Source organism: Pelmatolapia mariae, linkage group LG10_11, assembly GCF_036321145.2.
Source record: "Pelmatolapia mariae isolate MD_Pm_ZW linkage group LG10_11, Pm_UMD_F_2, whole genome shotgun sequence".
In the NCBI taxonomy this organism is placed as follows: domain Eukaryota; kingdom Metazoa; phylum Chordata; class Actinopteri; order Cichliformes; family Cichlidae; genus Pelmatolapia; species Pelmatolapia mariae.
In genome coordinates this window covers 15,478,866-15,496,539 of record NC_086236.1, presented here as the reverse complement: position 1 = coordinate 15,496,539, position 17,674 = coordinate 15,478,866, and the positions used below count along the sequence as shown (strand labels likewise).

The window sequence follows — 17,674 nt, the reverse complement described above, 5'->3', positions numbered from 1 at the left end:
CTTGTGTTTTCCTGCAGACCGGCTGTTGTTTGTGATCAACGCCATCAAGGAGGAGATAGTGGAGCGAGTGGAGGACTCTTCTCCGCGTCCAACCAACATGTCTGACACTCTGGAGAGACTCATAAAGGAGACACTTGGTGAGAATCGAAAAGAAACACAAGTTAAGCCCGTATTATGCTTTCTGGGGTTTTATCACTTTATTTTAGTGTTGAAGCTTTTTTATTTAGACATGCAGATGTTCTGCATATTCACAAAGCACAAAATCCATGTCAACAGGAGTTTTTATCTTCAGTGTGCCTCAACTGCTTGAAACACCTCGCTCGCAGTCGTGAGGCAAAAGATCCCTGGCTGAAAGTAACATTTAGACAGCATCTGAACACATACAGTATCTCACAAAAGTGTGAGTACACCCCTCACATTTTTGTAAATATTTTATTGTATCTTTTCATGGGACAACATTGAAGATGGGGAAGATGGGGAAAAGAGAAACAAGGGTTACTGCTAGTAAGCTCTCAAGGCGTAAAGAGTTAAAGATACATTTTTAACTTTTAGACAGCTACAGCGATTTTCAAGGTTAGAAAAACGAATGTTTTTTGAACATTAAACCATATAAACCTAAAATGCCGGACCCCAAATGAAATTGTGGACCTCTAAGTTAGCATAATATGGGCTTTTTACAGTTGACTGGCCACCAGTCAATGAGATACTGTAGTTTACGGTGACTGTGAACGATGACTAAGAATAACTTAAAAAACATTTTAAAGACCATCAGAATTAAATTCATTGCAAAACTATCAAATATATTTGATAATGAAATATTGATATAATCAGTAATGGATCAAAGTGATATAATAACCACAATAAATAGGCAGATGCATTGATTATATTTATCACCATATTCAGTCAGTTATAACCTTCACAATAAGATAAGCTGAGTACAAGCATACAGCAAAATTGGAAGCACTGCTGTGCTTGGTGTATACAGACAAACATAAACAGTCCTCCAATTAAATAAAAGAGTAATAAAAATGCCTTCTACGCAATGAAAAATAAAATCAATAAATAATAATAAATTAATAGTCCTAATGATAGCAGCTTTAATGGCTCAGGTAGGCAGTGAAATTGATCGATACAGTAGACGTATTTTAGTTCAGTTGAAAGTAAAGTTAACTTTACTTTTAGTATTTAGTATAAACATGTTCTAATGTATCTTTGTGTATCTGTGTGTGCAGTGCCATCACCTGTTGCTGGGCAGACTTCAGACTTCGTCAACAAGATCTTGGAGAACACAGGACGCGGCGATCCCACCGGCGGACTGGTCGGCCTGCGAGTCCCCACCTCCAAAATCTAGACAGGCCGCCTTCCACTGAGAGCAGTGGACTCAGTATTACGATCGTGCTGTCCTGTTGTAACTATGCTCCCCTCTGCATGCCCCTACAACCCAGACTTTCATGCACATTGTTAGTCACACAAACACACATACCACTTCCTGTGTGTAGGTATGTGTGCTTGTTTTTGCCATGCCACCTGTATGGCATACACCCTAGCTTTCTGGCTCTGCACACTGCGTGCAGAGTCAGCGCATCACAGTTCTCCCAACTCATTGTGAACGTCCGTTGGGGGGGAAAAGCGCCTCTAAAAGCAAGTGATGGTTAGGTGTATAGCTAATAGCACGTCCTAAATCCACTGGTGATGATTAGATGTGTTTAACATAGCATTGTGTAGGGTTGTTTCTGTTGGAGGCTGAGACAAACAGCCGCATGAGCGTAACCACTGGAATACTTTCACACGTTTGTTTGAGGTTGTAGTGACAAAGGACGAATTTACATGAAAAAGTTCCAGTTATCATTTCTCAGAAGACTTTCACCTCACATGGCAACAAAAGTGGACTTGAGGTTGTCAAATTAACCCAATCGAGTAAAGCACCTTGATGAAAATGGCCTTGTAAGCTGCAGTGGAAAAAAGCGGCTTGTTCCGAGGCGTTACGGGGTGGCAAGAAATATTTTGTATTGAAGGCCTAAATATGTTCATGCCATCCCTGCGAAACAATAAAGCTGAAAGTTATCATTAGAGCTTTTATTAAGCGAGAGGCATCCTGCTGGTTTGAAACTCGTTCCAGGCAGGAGGAAGCTTAACGGCTCATAGTTGACCATGTGAAGAGGAAGCGCATGTAGCATGGTGCTTTTTGGCCTTGTGCTGGTTATAACTGGACTGCGTGGAACAGACCAGTGTGGGATCAGACAGAAAGTGAGGAAGATGATGATGGTGGTGCTGTTGGCGGTGATAGAGATGACATAAACAGTGATCCATCTCCTCCAGGAAACTGTAAATAACTGTCTCCCAGCGAACGGCACCGGCTTCCCTTTTTTGTACAGTAGAGACGACCAGGCAGTTTGGTGTGTTCATACTAGTGTTTGATCAGAGTTCTATTCATTGTGCCTTGTGTATGTATGTGTGTGTGTGTGTGCGCGCGCGTCTCCGTAAGAGCGAGTGAGTGTGAGCGGGGCTGAACGAGGAGAGGTGATCGGCCAGAACTCCCAGCCTAGGAAAGGACTACTTATAGCGAGTGCGATGAGGGACACGCTGGTGGGGTTTGTTGTGTCTTTCAGCTGTTTCGAAGATATTCTGAATGTACATAAACAAATGGAAGCTCTTGTCGCGTGATGCCACAGAGTCTGTGTATATAGGAGGGCTCTGCAATAGATTACTTTTGGTTTTTGGTACTTTCGTCTTTGGGGATTTTGGGGGGGGTTTAAGGATGACAGATATTTTTCTTTTAGAGTTACAAAAAAATATTTGCACACTATCTTTTGATTATGTTTTGTACCAAAGACACATGCAACGAAATGGCGACCAGCCAGTTAAAGTAAGGTTTTGCACAGCTTACCTGACGCCGTATTGAATGTAAGATTTGTGGGAGGGTCAGGGAACTTCATAGAACTGTGAAATTAGCTTGGGTCCAATTCTGTACAGAAAAGGAACATTCATTTGCTTCTTCTTCTTCTTCTTCTTATTTTTTTGAATCTAAAATTGAACCCCTCTGTTGGCTTCTCCAGTAGATTTATTGCTTAAGGAAGCCCTTCATTCCTGAACTGATTCCTCCCTCCACCTGCTCATTGTGTTAATGGCGCTAGCTAGGATGAATACCAAGAGTGCTACTAGATAAGCTATGTTACAATTTTCTTTTCTTCTTCTTCTTTTTTTTTTTTTTGCTTGTTAAAATTTCTCAAACAGTAACCAAAATCTTATGTTCCTGTATCACTTGTTTGATTTCTGTATGTAGATGAGGTCTATAGACAAATATATTAACTGAATATTGTACATAGAAACATTAATGATATATCTATGAATGGTCAAACGCCACTTTTCATGACAATTGATTCATTTTTAAGCATGACACATTTCTAAAGCCTATCCTTGCTTTGAGAAAGTTAGAGTAAACAACAAAAAACCCAACACAAAAACCAAAAAAAACATGCTCTTGTTATATTTTTGTATTTTAGCTGCCTGCTAGATTTCCTGTTGGTTTGGGAGTGTTTGTTGGTCAGAGGTGGAGGTGTTTGGCTGATGGTTTGATCTATAAGCTCCACCCTTTCTGTTATTCTTAGCTGGCTGATTTGAAATACAGAGAATCAAGACTGGATTTATATAAAACACAATGCCGCGAAGTGCTGGTCTACTTTGAGTGGTCTGTGAGGGGGAACGTTGAAGTGCCGCTGTTGGCGGTTCTAGCATGAGGGCAGATAAGGAGCGAGATACAGTGTTGTGTCAGATGGTGTAAGAAAGCCAGAGCCATCTGAGTGTGGCTGATCTGGATTCAGCGCTGTCGTTTAGATTTTCATGCATACAGCAGCGTGCAAAAGTCTCGGCGAAGATGATCTAAACAAACAAAAAAAAGACGAGCAATGTAAAGCACTCTAAGCTTTAAAAATGAAACATTGCTACAATCATGCAAATTAATAGTCTACATATAATACTCGGAATCAGTGTAACAACAATTAAAAAAGATCTGGTTGACACTCATTTTTACTCCAAGCGGCATCATTACTGCCACCCACTAAGCTGAAGTAGATTTATCTGGTCGCCTTTTTTGCTGAGGAAATTCAGCCCTAATAAGAAAGAAAATACACTTATCAGGCTACAATATTGGTCAGCTTCACCTTTTGGTGTCATTTTGATATAAGAGGAAAATAAAAAGATAATCATTCCATCTTTAACTTTATGCCTTTTCATATTAGTCCGCTATACAGAGTAAAACTTGCCCAGACTTTTGCATGCTGTTGTATTCTGTCTTGAAGCATGAAGCTGCTTGAATTGTGTATTTTCCTGAGATTGTCGTCGCTGCCTCTGGCCTTGCTTTGCTGAATTGAATCTCCATTAGTCATATCCTTCCTGACTGGTCACAGACATAAAGAATAACTTTGGTTACCAGTTATGGTAAAGTCCTTTAAGGAGATGCTACCTATTCTGGGAATGTTTCACAATTCAAGCAGAATTGATTTATTTGGAGGTCATATTAAAACGAGAAAAATGTGAATTTGACAAAGCTGAATTCAGACTGGCGTGACGTGAGTCTGCTGATGATAAAGTTTGTGTTGTGTGACTGAATAACAGCTAGTGCTACACACACACACATATATTTTTTACTGTTTTCCGTTCCGTCTAAAAAGGGAGAAATGGTGCTTTTTCTGAAACTAGAATGACGAGTATCCATGATTCATATTTGATTCTTAGACTAGTTGTAGCCTAATGACTTGCTCCCCTTACCGTCCATAGCTATTTTCTTAGTAGTGATTCAGTTTTGTAAATAAACTATAAGTTAATATGTATCTTCTAAATGTTAAATATATGTATAGAATACTCTATCTTATATGTTTAAAAAAAACGAAAGCACTTTGTCCAAAAAAGAAAAAAAAAAAACAAAACAAAAAGAAAAGAAAAGAAAAGCATTTTTTTCTCTTCCATTTGCTGCTAAATGGCCTGGCGTGAATGCTGCAAGTGTACTTGACGACTACTTGCTTGGATAGGTCTATTGCCTGACTCTGCTAGGTCTGTAAACTAGCGAGGGGCAGGTGTACGACCTGACGAGGGTTAGATCTACACATTTCTGGAGCCATGACATGATATGAGCGCACAAGAGCGTACCATTGCATGGCTTTGGGAAGCCCAGTGTCTTGACAGGATAGGTCTATTTCCTGGTCAGGGACCGAGTGAAAGTATGTTTGTGGTCTTAAAAGAAAACAAAAATTATAAAAAAAAAAACGAAAAAAAAAAAACAAGAGGGTTTTGATTCCAGGGCCCCTACGTTGATCTTGATGCTGACCCCCTTGGCGTCACGATTCATTTGCCTTCAGTAGAGGTTTCCTATGGAAAAACTGATTCTGCTTTGGCTTCCTCTTCAGGGTGATGTACAGTGTAGACACATTTCTTCAGAGAGCTATATTGTTATCATTTGTAAACTGATTTCTACTTGTGACTTATTGAGGAGGAGGGTTTAGCCTGGGGCGGCCAGGAAGAGCTTGTTTGAAAGACGTTGTTCCCGGCCGCCTTGGGGGAAGTTACTATATCACTGTACTGTATGGCAAGCCAATTACAAATGGAGACTCAATCCGGACACTTATTGCCTTCTTAAATAACTTTTCACACACAAACAAAAATAACAACACGGCAGACAAGTCGGCTGCCCAGAGTGGCGTGCCTGACATTGTTCTGCCGATATGGTCAACAACAACAACAAATCAATTCAGCCTGACTGGCTCAAAACAACCTTGACTAAAGTAGCAGACGTGGTGAAATGTATCTGAAAGGAAATGACTCCAAAGGTTTGAACTGCTTTGGAAGCGATGCTTTCGGGTATAATTTCATCCAGGTCTGGCAAGGGGTCAACAGTGGTTGAAGGGCCGCTGGTTGACGGCCGGCTGACAAGAGGAGCGTGCGTGTGTTTTGCTGTCGATCACAAGGCTGGTTACAAGAAAGAGTCCTCACAGGTTTTTACATTTAACAGAATAGGCGCAAGCTGTGCAACTTTACATTCAAACCAGGAGACTCTGTGGCATTTTAACAGTCAATGAAATGAGTGAAAATCCACGCCAGTAAAACTATTCCTTTTATTCTTTTCTGTTTTTTTTTTATTTTTTATTTCTGATTACATAAATCCTATACAGTCAAATATTAAGCTAATAGAGTGTGTAACTTTGTGCTACTCTTGTCCAATAAAAGCTACGTGGATCCATAAAGCTCTTCTTCAGCAAATCAGGGTAATATCGTTCTTCTATCTGACATATGTGATGACATATAAAAATCAAAAGAAAGTATATTTATGTATTCCAATTATTGTCGCCATTCTTTACTCTGTACAAAATATTGTGCGTACTGTATGTGTGTGTGCGTGTGAGAGAGTGTGTGTGTGTGTTATGAATCGTTAATGTCAATCACTATGGTGCAATGCTCTATAAAAGTTAAAAGCAAAGGCCAACAGACTTGTTACAAAAAAACTCACAAAATGTCACAGTTTTGTCCAAATTTGGTCTTCTTGCAAACACAATCTGCAGCATCTTCCTCTCTGAATGGTTTCCACTCTGATTTCCAGTCGTGATCCAGCTGGGGTTTGTCACATGGTGCTGATTACGCCTTGTTGTCCCGAGAAATGCTACGAGGATTTATAAATAAACAAAAAAAAAAAAGGCACCCGTATTCAGATGTGCTTACAGAAAACACTCTCCGTGTGACCATTTCATTCAGTGTAACTATGATCAGATCAGACTTCTGCCCAGATCACTTTCACTGACTCACTGTCGGACCAATCAGAGGAAGAGTTGTACTGTTTCTTGTTTAAAACAACAACAACACAGTTTCTGTGCTGTTGACTTGTATGATCGTTATTGTTAAGCGTACCAATACTTTTTTGTAAAAGCCAGTCTCACGGATTTGATACCACCGCTCAAAGCCACAGAGGTTCTGTAAAAGATCACGTGGATGTAGCTTCATTCAGAAAGAGCAGTTTTGAATGAGTGCAATTAAGTGCATACAAGTGCTCTTGAGACGGTTTTTATAGAGTAATGCTTTGTTTTACAGTGTGTAATAATTTCCCGAAAAAATGTCCAGTAAGTTTTCTCCAGTACAGCTTTGTGTAATTTGGTGCTAATTCAGGAGAAAGTATTGAAATCATAAACTTCCAGTTATATTAATTGGAGTCCAGCATGTCAGCTCAATGTGCCATTTACCTATAGCCAGAATTATAAACAGTGATTATTTACTTGGACAGTTTGTCTACATGTAAACCCTTTTTTTTTTTTTCGGTTTTGCTTCATGCTCATCGTCTCGGTTTATTGGCTGCAGTAGATGGCTGTCTGCTGCAGCCAACAACCGGTAGAGACCAAAACAGAGCTACAAGGACAGTCATGTGACCAGTTTTTCTTTTTTTTGTTTTTTAAAAAAGATCTTACTGTTCCCCTTTATTGGTACCAAAGTACATATGGTACTTGTTTCCAGGAAGCTTCTTACCCTGTAAAATAGACATTACCAAAAAAATCATCACAGGAATAAAAATGTTAAATGACCTAACCTCGGGCTAGCTGTGCTGTCAGGTCTAAGAGTCTGGCTTTGAGGGTTTTTTGTGTTTTGTTTTTTGGCATTTCAAATGTATATCCTGTCTTGTTTGAACCCTTGTTGCTTGTACAAACAAAAACATGTACTACTACCCTCCACATTTTCCCCCCAAATGAGAACGCAGCTGTCTCTGCATGGCGATTCCCTGCATAGCGCTGAGAGAATCAAGTCTGTGAGTTCCTCGCAGATTGGGAAGAATTCAGGAAAGGGTCTTCATTGTCACAAAGTTGTTGCATGGCTTTTTGGGCTCTCTGTACGCTCTGTTGTATGATTTCATACTTGCTGCTATTGAATGAGCACAAAGAGACATCAGATTTTGGTTTAGGGTGTCCGTATCACAGTTACAGTATATTTATACCACACATACCTGTTGGGGTTTTTCTTTTGTTTGGTTGGTTTTTTTTGTCCCCCCAATCTTTCTTTTTTCCCTCCCCGTGGCAGTTAAAAGACCAACAGCATTACTCACCTTGCACTTGGTTTGTACACTTAGAAGGAAAAAAAAATATTTTGAATATGATGCCTGCTGAACCAGGTGCCTTAATCAGTTATATGAGAACACAAATCTGCACCTTCTGTCAGTCTGGAGGGGGTTTCCCTACAGAAACCAGGGACTGGGTTTCCCAAAACCTAAACTTGAAGTTCAATAATGAAATGAAAACCTCATCTGAACCCTAAATCAGTGCATTTTATAGAATAGTCAACCTAAGAGGCAGATGAGAGCCGTTAGTCGTGTCTCGATTGTAGAATAGCCTTGCTGAAGAAGAGCAGAAAAGACAACCTGTAAATTGAATTGTTTTGGGAAACCTGGTTCTGTTTTGAACTCTTTCTCTGCCCACTATGCCACGTTATCGTGTATTCTGCATTGGCTGCTGCTGCTATCACCGCTGGTGTGTCCGCGTAGAGAAGAGCAAACTTCCACTGTGTCTGAGACAGAGGGAGACTTAGGCCTGCTTTTTACCTAGACAATTACAATGCATTCTTCTTCTTCTAAGGTTTCGACACGGAGCACTCTGTTGCTACCTTTTGAGACCTTGTCGAGACAGGGAAAAAAAGAAAGATCCCAAATAAACGCGAACTTTCCATTTCTTAACTTTGCTATTATGAAGTGCCAGACCCTCCTTGAAGTCAGTGTTGGCACTGAGTCGCAGGTTGCGAATGAAGCGACAAACTGAGCATGGAGGTACACTGTGGTGCTAATCTGTCAGTGGCTGGGTGCTAACATGGCTGTGTTAAATAGCTGTATTAGCCATATTATTCCTTCTGTTGATGACTCTGGTCAGTCTTGTGTTTCTGACTTCTGACCTGCTGTATGCTGATATAGCGAGGTATAATTCTGCTGCTGCTGCTTTGCTGATGAATGTAGACTAGTCTTCCTCAGCAGGATCATACAGACAGACGAGTGTTTGGCAGAGCTTTTCCTGTTGTCTCAACAGAGGGAGACTCTTTGTCATCAGGATCCAGAAAGATCAAGAATGTTGTATCTTTTAATGGCTGCTGTCCTGCTTGTGTGTTTCAATCTTTTTTTTTTATTATTATTAATATTATGGTTTGATATTTATGCTCTGACTCTATCAAATGTTGCACTTTTTTCCCTAAATTATATTTTATTGTCATCTTCTCTGATCCCAGTGTTCTTGCCATTTCTTTATTTATTTGTTTGGTCCTTTAATTTAACAATGCAAGGAGACAATGATTGGAGCTAGACTTTAAAGCTTTCCACTAAAGCAGTCTTTACCACAAGTCAGAGACTTGTCATGAGATTCACAGATCTTAATCAAAGTCACAATGAAACTAGAAACTGTTCATACAAAAATTATATATATTTATTTTTTGACAAAGATCTAATTAGTATAGAAGAGAATTAGGACCACTGGAAAAAATCTTCAAGTTTTGACTGAAAAAAAAAGAAAAAGTCCCCCCCCCCCCAAAAAAAAGGCTGAAATCTGAGATTAAAATCAAAATCATGAGAAAAAAGTCTGGAAAAAAAAAACTGGGAAGTAAATCTCAATTTTTCCCCTCTTTTCTGTACATACCTGTAATAGCATCTAGAGATGTAAATGTCATTAACTAATGCTCAGAGATAAATAAACTGAGCTCACCTATCACAAATTGGAAAATAGACACTTTAACATAACGATTACAAACTTTAAAAAAGTCAAATGTGAATCCAACTAAAATTAAGGAATTGTCCTGTATTAGTTATTACTTACAAATATTTACTCTTTTTGTGCAAATAGAGTTATGATTGGTGTGACTGAGCTTCATGAGGTATTCTCTGCTGACATGTACCCAGACATCCTCTTGCATAATAGTCTAATAATGACTCCCTCCATTAAAGGAGCATTGCAACCATTTTTAAGTTGTAGATGATTTGTTTTCTTACTATAACTTGGCTGAGAAGTTTGATGTCACTGCAGCCAGCAGCCAGTTAGCACAAATACTGGAAACGGGAGACAAAGTAGGGCGGTTCTGCCAGTACTTTATAGTCACAAATGCACGTTTGTTTTTTTGTAGGTGATATAGATATATATGGGGACTCTCTTTTGGCCAGGCAACCAAAAGAGACTTCAGATGTTTGCTGTGATGAGAGATGGAGACTTAAAATGAAACTTTAAGCAGATGTAAGACTGAAGGTGGTCTAATGAGATAAAAATAATTCATTATTTTCTAAGTAAACAGGTCCAAGTCAGACTACAGTTTCATTGTGAGTTTGAATTATCGCTGTCTGTGGGGCCCATGAAGCGGAAGTTTAATAAGTCCTGAGAAAAGCTCGGTGGGTCACCAGACTGAACCTTGCCTTCAGGTGACTCTTTGGTCATGACTCTGGGCTGAGGTTCAGGTGCTCCACCGTCACGGAGCTGAGGTCAGGAGTTGGCTTGCTTGCGGTCTCTAACTTTTGGTGGGGAAAATTTAGTTTTAAGGAAGTAAAACTTTACCACTGCGCCAGAGATGTTTTGCCCCTTCTAGGTGCTTTTTTAATTTTAATTTTTTTTTTAGAAGGGCTTTGGTTCGCAGTTGTCTTGTCAGGGAACCCCTGAGATTAGCCAGGGGCCACTAAAGGCTGGTGGGCAGAGACCCCTCACCTTCCCCTTTGCAATGAATGATGGGGAAGGGTTAATCTCCTCTTCCGGCAGACTGATTCAAGCAAACAACCATCCACACTTAATAATAATAATAAAAAAGAAAACCCCTCTTTCTATTTCTACACACGTCCAACTCATCATCCAAACACTGCAATGATTTACATCTCCTTCCAGACTTGCCAAAATGCATGGAGCAAGAGACATTTACCGAAAAAAGACGGCATTTATCTTAAAGCATCTGTTTGGTTACTATTCTCTCTTTATAAATTTTAATAATGACAGACAGACGGAGGATTATAATAGGAAATCCATACAAGTCCAAACATGTAGAGGATGTGGAAGGTATCGGCCATACTGAGCTCCACAGCTACATGCCATTGTTACGATGCTTCTGGTCTTGTATGGTATTTGACTCGATCAACAGCATGGGATCTTTCTGTAGTTAGTCCTGTGTGTGTTCCTCTCCCCAGTCTCAGTAGGAGGGCTGTACTTCATTGCTAAGTGCTCTATAATAGATCTCTTGGTGATTATAATTTCATAAAGAAGCAAAACCTGCAGAAAAAGTGTATCCTGCTGAAACTAACTTGATCCTCTCTTTAGCAATGACGTCTATATTTGTAGTTCACATATATGCCTGTTCAAATACAATATCTTGACAGTTGTTATATTTATGTTGTGTAATAAATGTTGTGCTGGGTTTATACTTTTGTTTTGACTAACTTTTTGTTTAACGTTGTATTTTTATTTTTTATTTTTTCTCTTCTTGGAGGCACAGTGGGTGGCTTTATGCACAGGCATGGAAAAGTAAAAGACCTTTATTTTATTATTATTATTTTTTGGTTTGTACTGTAACAGCCCGATTCTCTTTCAGAGCTTCTGACAGTTTTTGTCTCTGGCTGCTCGACATTCTGCAGACACCTGCCCTGAATCTCTGTTGTGTTATTGTGCCTCTCTCTTTATTTTCTGTTCTTCTTCTTCTTCTTCTTTTTTTTTTTTTTTTAATCGTTTTTCTCTGTTGTATCAACCAGGAGTTGGTACCACAGCTCTGCTTGTAACCACGTTAGTCTGATTATGTTTATTGATTTTAATATCAAAACAATAAAACCATTAGCACCCCAGTCTGACTCTTGTTTATTTAACTGACCGAGTGTGTGTGAGTTTTCCAACCTGATTTTTATAAATGATTTTTGAATTTTTCGTCGCTTAAAAAGGTATTTTAAGCAAATGAGTTCATAAAGAGTTCAACAAGATATGCAGAAGAGCATTTCTGAGTACACAACAAATCCAATATTACAGCAGCAGAAGACCACACTACAATCAGCATGGGCTCACTAAAATTGCAGCATAAGTATTTGGTGCAATCAGCATGAAAGCATGGATCCACCCTGCCTTATATCAACAGTGGCGGTGCTGTAATGTTGTAGGAGATACTTTCTTGGTACGCTATGGGCCCCTTTGTTCAAAGTGAGCATCATTTAAATACTACAGCCCACCTGAGTATTATTGCGAGCATGTCTATCCCTTTACGATAGGTGCTTCTAGCATGATAGTTCACCATGTCACAAAACTCAGATCATCTCAAACTGGTTTCTTGAACATGACAGTGAGTTCACTGTTCTCAAACCTGCAGCAACTGTGTGATGCTGTCATGTCAGTATGGACCCAAATCTCGGAGGAATGTTTCCAGCACAATCTATATATAAATAAAATGGGATCATTCAAACGAAGTGAAACTTAAGATCTTCACCAGTGTTTCTGGTTGATTTTTGAGTAATGCCATATTATCTCCTCCACAAGTAGTGCCTGTGAAATGGAGAGACACATTTATCCAGCCAAAGAGAACCACTGATAGGAACACTTCTGCTGATGGCTCTAAATTTATTTTTACCACCAACAAATGTCATTGGGAGACTACAACTGAAAGCAGACAGCTGCTTCTACTACAGATATAATTTCCTTGATTCTTTTTTTAAAAAATACTTTAATTTAATTTGGTGCCCTACATGTACGCCACAGTGGTGTGTGGGATGGCGTTTCTCCCCCTCCCAACCTTTTCATAATGAAAGAAAATGTTTCCCAAAGCAACAATGTGGCTCACTGATGTGTTTATTAGGTTTGGACACATTCAGAACAGGGCTGCATCTAAACAGGAAGTGCTTATGATTAAGTTCTATTCATGGTTTTATTGTCTTTTGTATATGACTGTATCGAAAAAGACCACATTAAAATAGCTCTTCCACTCTTGTATTGTACATATTTTGCTGGTTTGCTGCTGTTTAGACAAAGCACAAAGTCTATCAGAAAAAGGGAGAAATTTCTGTCTGTGTCTATCCTGTTATCTTGACAGGGTTACTGCTGGGAACACGGGTCAGACATGGGCCTCCTTCTTCCTTTACAGGATTTCCACAAAATTAGCTGGTGTAAAAATGACACAAGACCCCCCTTTTCAGTACGTACTGTTAATACTAACACTTAGTAGAAAAAGTAATAGTACAGTCTCTATCCATGATGTTGATGATGTTAATAAAAAAAAAGAGTATTTGTATTAGTAACAGCCGAGGCTGAATGAATTTTAGTAGCTTTTTTTAGTTAAAAATGCCACTTTTGAGTATCTAAGTATAGTTTATATATTACAAACTTAAACATTTGAAAACACATTTAAATTTTAGTGTGGATCCTGCCTGTCCAATAAGTAAGGACAAAATTATAGTGGAGCTACAGAATGATAAGTAACTGCACATTTTTTATTTTAAAAAAGGAATTATAAAATCCTATTTAAGTATTTTTTTGTTCCTTTTTAAAGTAACATATTTATTTATTCCACGGATAATTAACAGTGACTGCCATTGGTCCTTCGTCTTTACCTCTTTTGGACCTCCAGCTTGCCATACAAAAACAACAATGGCGTCTTCTGCGGATGTTCACGTCCGAATTTGCGCACAAGAAATTATCAAATATGATCTGGAAATTAAAGCTCTCATTCAGGTAAGCAATGAAGAACGAGCGCCTTGTTTGTCCTTTCATCCTGAGCCATTTCTGAACCGTTGGTAACTCTGGAGAGCTGGCTGAACATGCGCACAACAGGTCTCCAAGTTGAGCTAAGAAGAAGCTAACGTTAACTTTTCGACAGTCAAAAGACACAAAACATTCTTGATTTTGTTTATTTTAATTAGGCAACAAATCATTCCTGAGACAGTTATAATACTTTTGAGTAATAAATCTCTAATTATTCAAATAACCGAGAGAAGAAAATGATAATTTATTATCAGATGTTATTTAAAAAAATATTGACGACGCACTCTTTGTTTAGTTCTGCGTTCGTGATATCCTAATTAGTAAGGGAAATTAAAATAAGTAAAAAAAAATTGTTATAGAAAATGTAAAAAATATGAATATAAAAAAATATGTAAAGTTTTTTTTTAATGGAGAAAAATGTGCTAAAATTTATACTGTATATCCTGAGCCAGATGGTGGAACGGCGGTAAGCTGAGGTGCAGAGACACGTCCTATCAAAAAGTGACCACCAATGTTTCTTTGTCTAATGTCTTTGGTTATGTTGCTAAATAGCTCTAGCCAACAGGATTTAAAAATGGATTTCATATATAAAGTAATAAAAAATGACATATTTTGCAAGTATTTTTATGGTTCTACGTTACATTGCAATCAATCAAGTTCTTTTGGCCATTTAAAATATCTTCATACAGCTGTTATATTTGTTTAGATTTCTGCTGCCCTCTTGGCCAGATCATCACTGACAGAGGGCCAGAATGTAGAACGACCACTAAATCTCTTTTCACCACATAGGCAATTACAGTGCCACATCCCCTACTCCCCCTTCCCCTCTCAAGACCCCGAGTTGCTTTGAACTCCACCACTTGGGGGCAGCAGCTCATGTGGAGTGGACACACCATTTCTCAGCCACCTCACACTCTGCTGCAAACTGCTCCACTGCAAGCTGGAGGTCATTGCTCGATTAAACCACCAGAACCACATCAGCAAAAAGCAGAGATGAGATCCTGAGTCCACTGAATTTGACTGCCTCCACCTCTTGGCTGCACATAGAAACTGTCTTCCAAAAAAACTTGTGAACAGAATCAATGATAAAGGGGCAGAGCTGGTGGAGTCCAGGATTCACAGGGAATGAGTCTGACTTGCTGCCAAGCTCTCAGTACACTGTGTACAATGACAAAACACTTTATAACAATGGATCAGATGTCTCATACTCCTAAAGCACAAGCTCCTTTGCTCACACAAAGATATGTGCATTTATGAATTCACATGATATATGTCTTACTCGATGTGATATAATTATAAAATATAACTAATACATTATATTTAACTCAATGTGTGTGTGTTGTCTGTAGGACATCAGGGATTGTCCAGGACCTCAGTCTGCTCTTGTGGAGCTCAATGCTCAGGTCAAAGAGAAATTCAACAAGCTGAGGCTCAGAATTCAGGTCAGGCCTCAGCTACACATCCATACGGTGCTGCATCTGACAGTTTGGGTTTTTTTTTTGCTTAATATTGGATCTGTGTCATGTGATGCCATGATGTTGTTGTTTTTTTTTGGTTTCTTCCAGGATCTGGAGCAGATGGCCAAAGAGCAGGACAAAGAGTCAGACGGACTGGCCATCCAAACAGAGACCGAGAGCCAATGGAAGCAGATGCTGAGGTGTTTAGACACAGACGCAAACAGACACATCTAAAAAAAATAAGCGTGTGCAGCACCAGTCATTTTATTTTCCCCTTGAATCACTTGCCTCGTGTCCCAGTGAACATGTTGTTGGTTTCTGTTTTGTTGCGATGATAATGTAAACTGGTAATGCAGACACAAGCGAGCACTTAAGATGGAAAAAAAAATCTAAAACAGAAACTTTCAGTCTCAAAATTGTTTGCTTTTTCTTGTCTGTTGATTTCAGCAACCAGACAGCGTGGAGAAAAGCTAACCTGGCTTGTAAACTTGCCATAGACAACATGGAGAAGGACGAACTGCTGCATGGTGGGGAAAACCACAACACCAGACAGAGGTAAATATAGTTTCTGCCAAGGCTCTGCTACAGAGCACTGTACTACGAAGACAGTTCAGTGTACCCCGAGTTTGTTTGCGTTATGTAGATTCTCGTACTTCTACACCTGGTTAGAGCTGCTGATATACAGTCTGAAATTTGATCAGTGTTTTTTGAATACCTGCAGCCAAACAGGAGGAAATTAATGTCACCTGTATTAATTTACCTGGTTTCTGTTTAGCTGTAAAAGGCTGATGGGGTATTATTGTTACCCTGCCGGGCAGAGGCATCATACACACCTTGAGAACAAGGCTGCTTGGGATTTTCAAACTGATACCATAGTTTCTGTCAGTAACTTCTATCCTCTAATTCCTGTAGTTATTACAATTACACTGTTTTCTTCCTGTATTAATCCCAGACCACCAATAATATTTCTGTTTTACACAGATGTCTGTTTATGTTTATGGAGTGTTATCAGATGAATCACAGTATGACAACTATGTCAAAACAACAGCTAATCTGATATACACTGATTTACAGATACACTTGTTAACATCTGTAAATCTATCTTTTGTCTAATGTCGGTGGTTTAAAATGCTTTCATGAATGATTATTAAATAAGATTTTTTTAATTGTTGCTTTTGGTAATTTGTGATTTTAAAAAAATTGATTAAAAACTGGCACAAATGAACCAAAAAAGATAAATGAATATAAAAATAGAGTGGCTAGTTGCACTGGTGGTAGAAACACAAGGTTCTAAACTACTTAATGAGAAAAAGATTCCTTCTAGTCTCCAATAAATCATTTTAATATAATCTAATAATAAATTAGGCCTGTCAGGACCCATCTGCAGTACTTCACCTGCTCTGCTCTGTGTGTGTGTGTTTGTCTCAGGAAAGCAACCAAGGAAAATTTAGTGGAAACCAGCAGCAACATCACAGAAAGTCTGATGTCTATCAGCAGGATGATGTCTGAACAGGTGAAGCAGAGTGAGGACACCATTGGCACTCTAGGTAAAAATCGAATTTTATGTTTCCGTCTCCTGTCCACATTTCCTAACCGATCCTCCTAAACCCTTAATGCCTTTAATTCTTCGTCCTCCTTATTCAGCCACCTCATCCAGGACGGTGCAGGAAACCAACGAGGAGTTTAAAAGCATGACAGGAACCATTCACCTGGGCAGGAAGCTCATCCTGAAGTACAACCGACGGGAGCTGACAGACAAGCTGCTCATCTTCCTTGCACTAGCCCTCTTCTTTGCCACCGTCCTCTACATCCTCAAGAAACGTCTCTTCCCCTTCATTTAGTCGGCCGCCTGGGTCGGTCACCCGCTGGATCTGTTTTTCCTCAAGGACGTGGGGACTGGCTTGGAAGGAGTTACCACAGTGAATTGTAGGAGGTATGAAGTAGAAGCATGAACCACATGGACTGAAACTGGACTGTAGCACACAGAGGCGGCGTGAAGTGGGAACGTGTTACTTTTTACGTATAATATGCAATATGAAGGGTTGGAAAATATCTGAAGCTCAAGATCCACTTCAGCAGTGAAAGGAGCAAAGTGAGTAAAACTGACATCCAGAGTTTCATAGAAAACATTAAGAAGCCACAACCTGCCTTGAGTAGATATGGTTATACAATGCATTGCCAAAACTTTGAACGCATGTTGCAAATGGTCACAGTTGAAGAAGGGATCTGCTGCTTTTTAGCCTTTTCCTTGATGCCTCACACTGCCTCCCTGGTGTTACAGTAAGGACTCCCGGGTTTTTTGAGTGACTCCATTATCTTAATGTGACCATTTCTATCATTCTGGATGATGGTTCTTTTTCAGAAAGCCTGAACTTGAGGAAATTCATGTGTTTACATTGAAATTTACATTAAATTGAAGTAAATACAGAGCTTAAAGGTTCAGATGCTCATATTTGCCAAATTGTGTGCAATTTTTGAAATGTTGATACCTTAAAACACACTGTAGGTTTA

The 17,674-nt window shown here is 39.2% G+C and overlaps 2 protein-coding genes across 4 annotated transcripts in view; both read left to right on the top strand.

Moving 5' to 3' along the window:
- Positions 1 to 11,809, top strand: part of crebrf (creb3 regulatory factor) — a 32,917-nt gene extending 21,108 nt beyond the window's left edge. For both annotated transcript variants that reach the window (XM_063488424.1, XM_063488425.1), the window contains exons 9-10: positions 18 to 137; positions 1,233 to 11,809. In XM_063488424.1, coding sequence (XP_063344494.1) covers positions 18 to 137; positions 1,233 to 1,351 — 239 coding nt within the window. In that variant the 3' untranslated portion in view covers positions 1,352 to 11,809. The remainder of the gene's footprint in view (positions 1 to 17; positions 138 to 1,232) is intronic.
- A 1,783-nt stretch (positions 11,810 to 13,592) lies between these two features.
- On the top strand, positions 13,593 to 17,599 carry bnip1b (BCL2 interacting protein 1b). Of its 2 annotated transcripts, XM_063486222.1 has the most exons (6): positions 13,593 to 13,676; positions 15,056 to 15,148; positions 15,272 to 15,363; positions 15,611 to 15,718; positions 16,592 to 16,710; positions 16,808 to 17,599. In XM_063486222.1, exons 1-6 carry the CDS (start codon positions 13,593 to 13,595, stop codon positions 17,002 to 17,004), a joined length of 693 nt encoding a protein of 230 aa, XP_063342292.1. In that variant the 3' UTR covers positions 17,005 to 17,599. The 2 variants fall into 2 exon arrangements, with proteins under 2 accessions (XP_063342292.1, XP_063342291.1); XM_063486221.1 differs by having other exon boundaries at positions 15,056 to 15,363.
- The last annotated feature ends 75 nt before the right edge of the window (positions 17,600 to 17,674 follow it).

What these genes read in the sequence shown, in the direction of transcription:
- bnip1b (XM_063486221.1), top strand. Translation starts at nt 13,593, where the DNA reads ATGGCGTCTTCTGCGGATGTTCACGTCCGAATTTGCGCACAAGAAATT. An exon ending in AACCACAACACCAGACAGAG is followed by an intron (nt 15,719 to 16,591) that starts GTAAATATAGTT and finishes TGTTTGTCTCAG; the next exon opens with GAAAGCAACCAAGGAAAATT. An exon ending in GGACACCATTGGCACTCTAG is followed by an intron (nt 16,711 to 16,807) that starts GTAAAAATCGAA and finishes CTCCTTATTCAG; the next exon opens with CCACCTCATCCAGGACGGTG.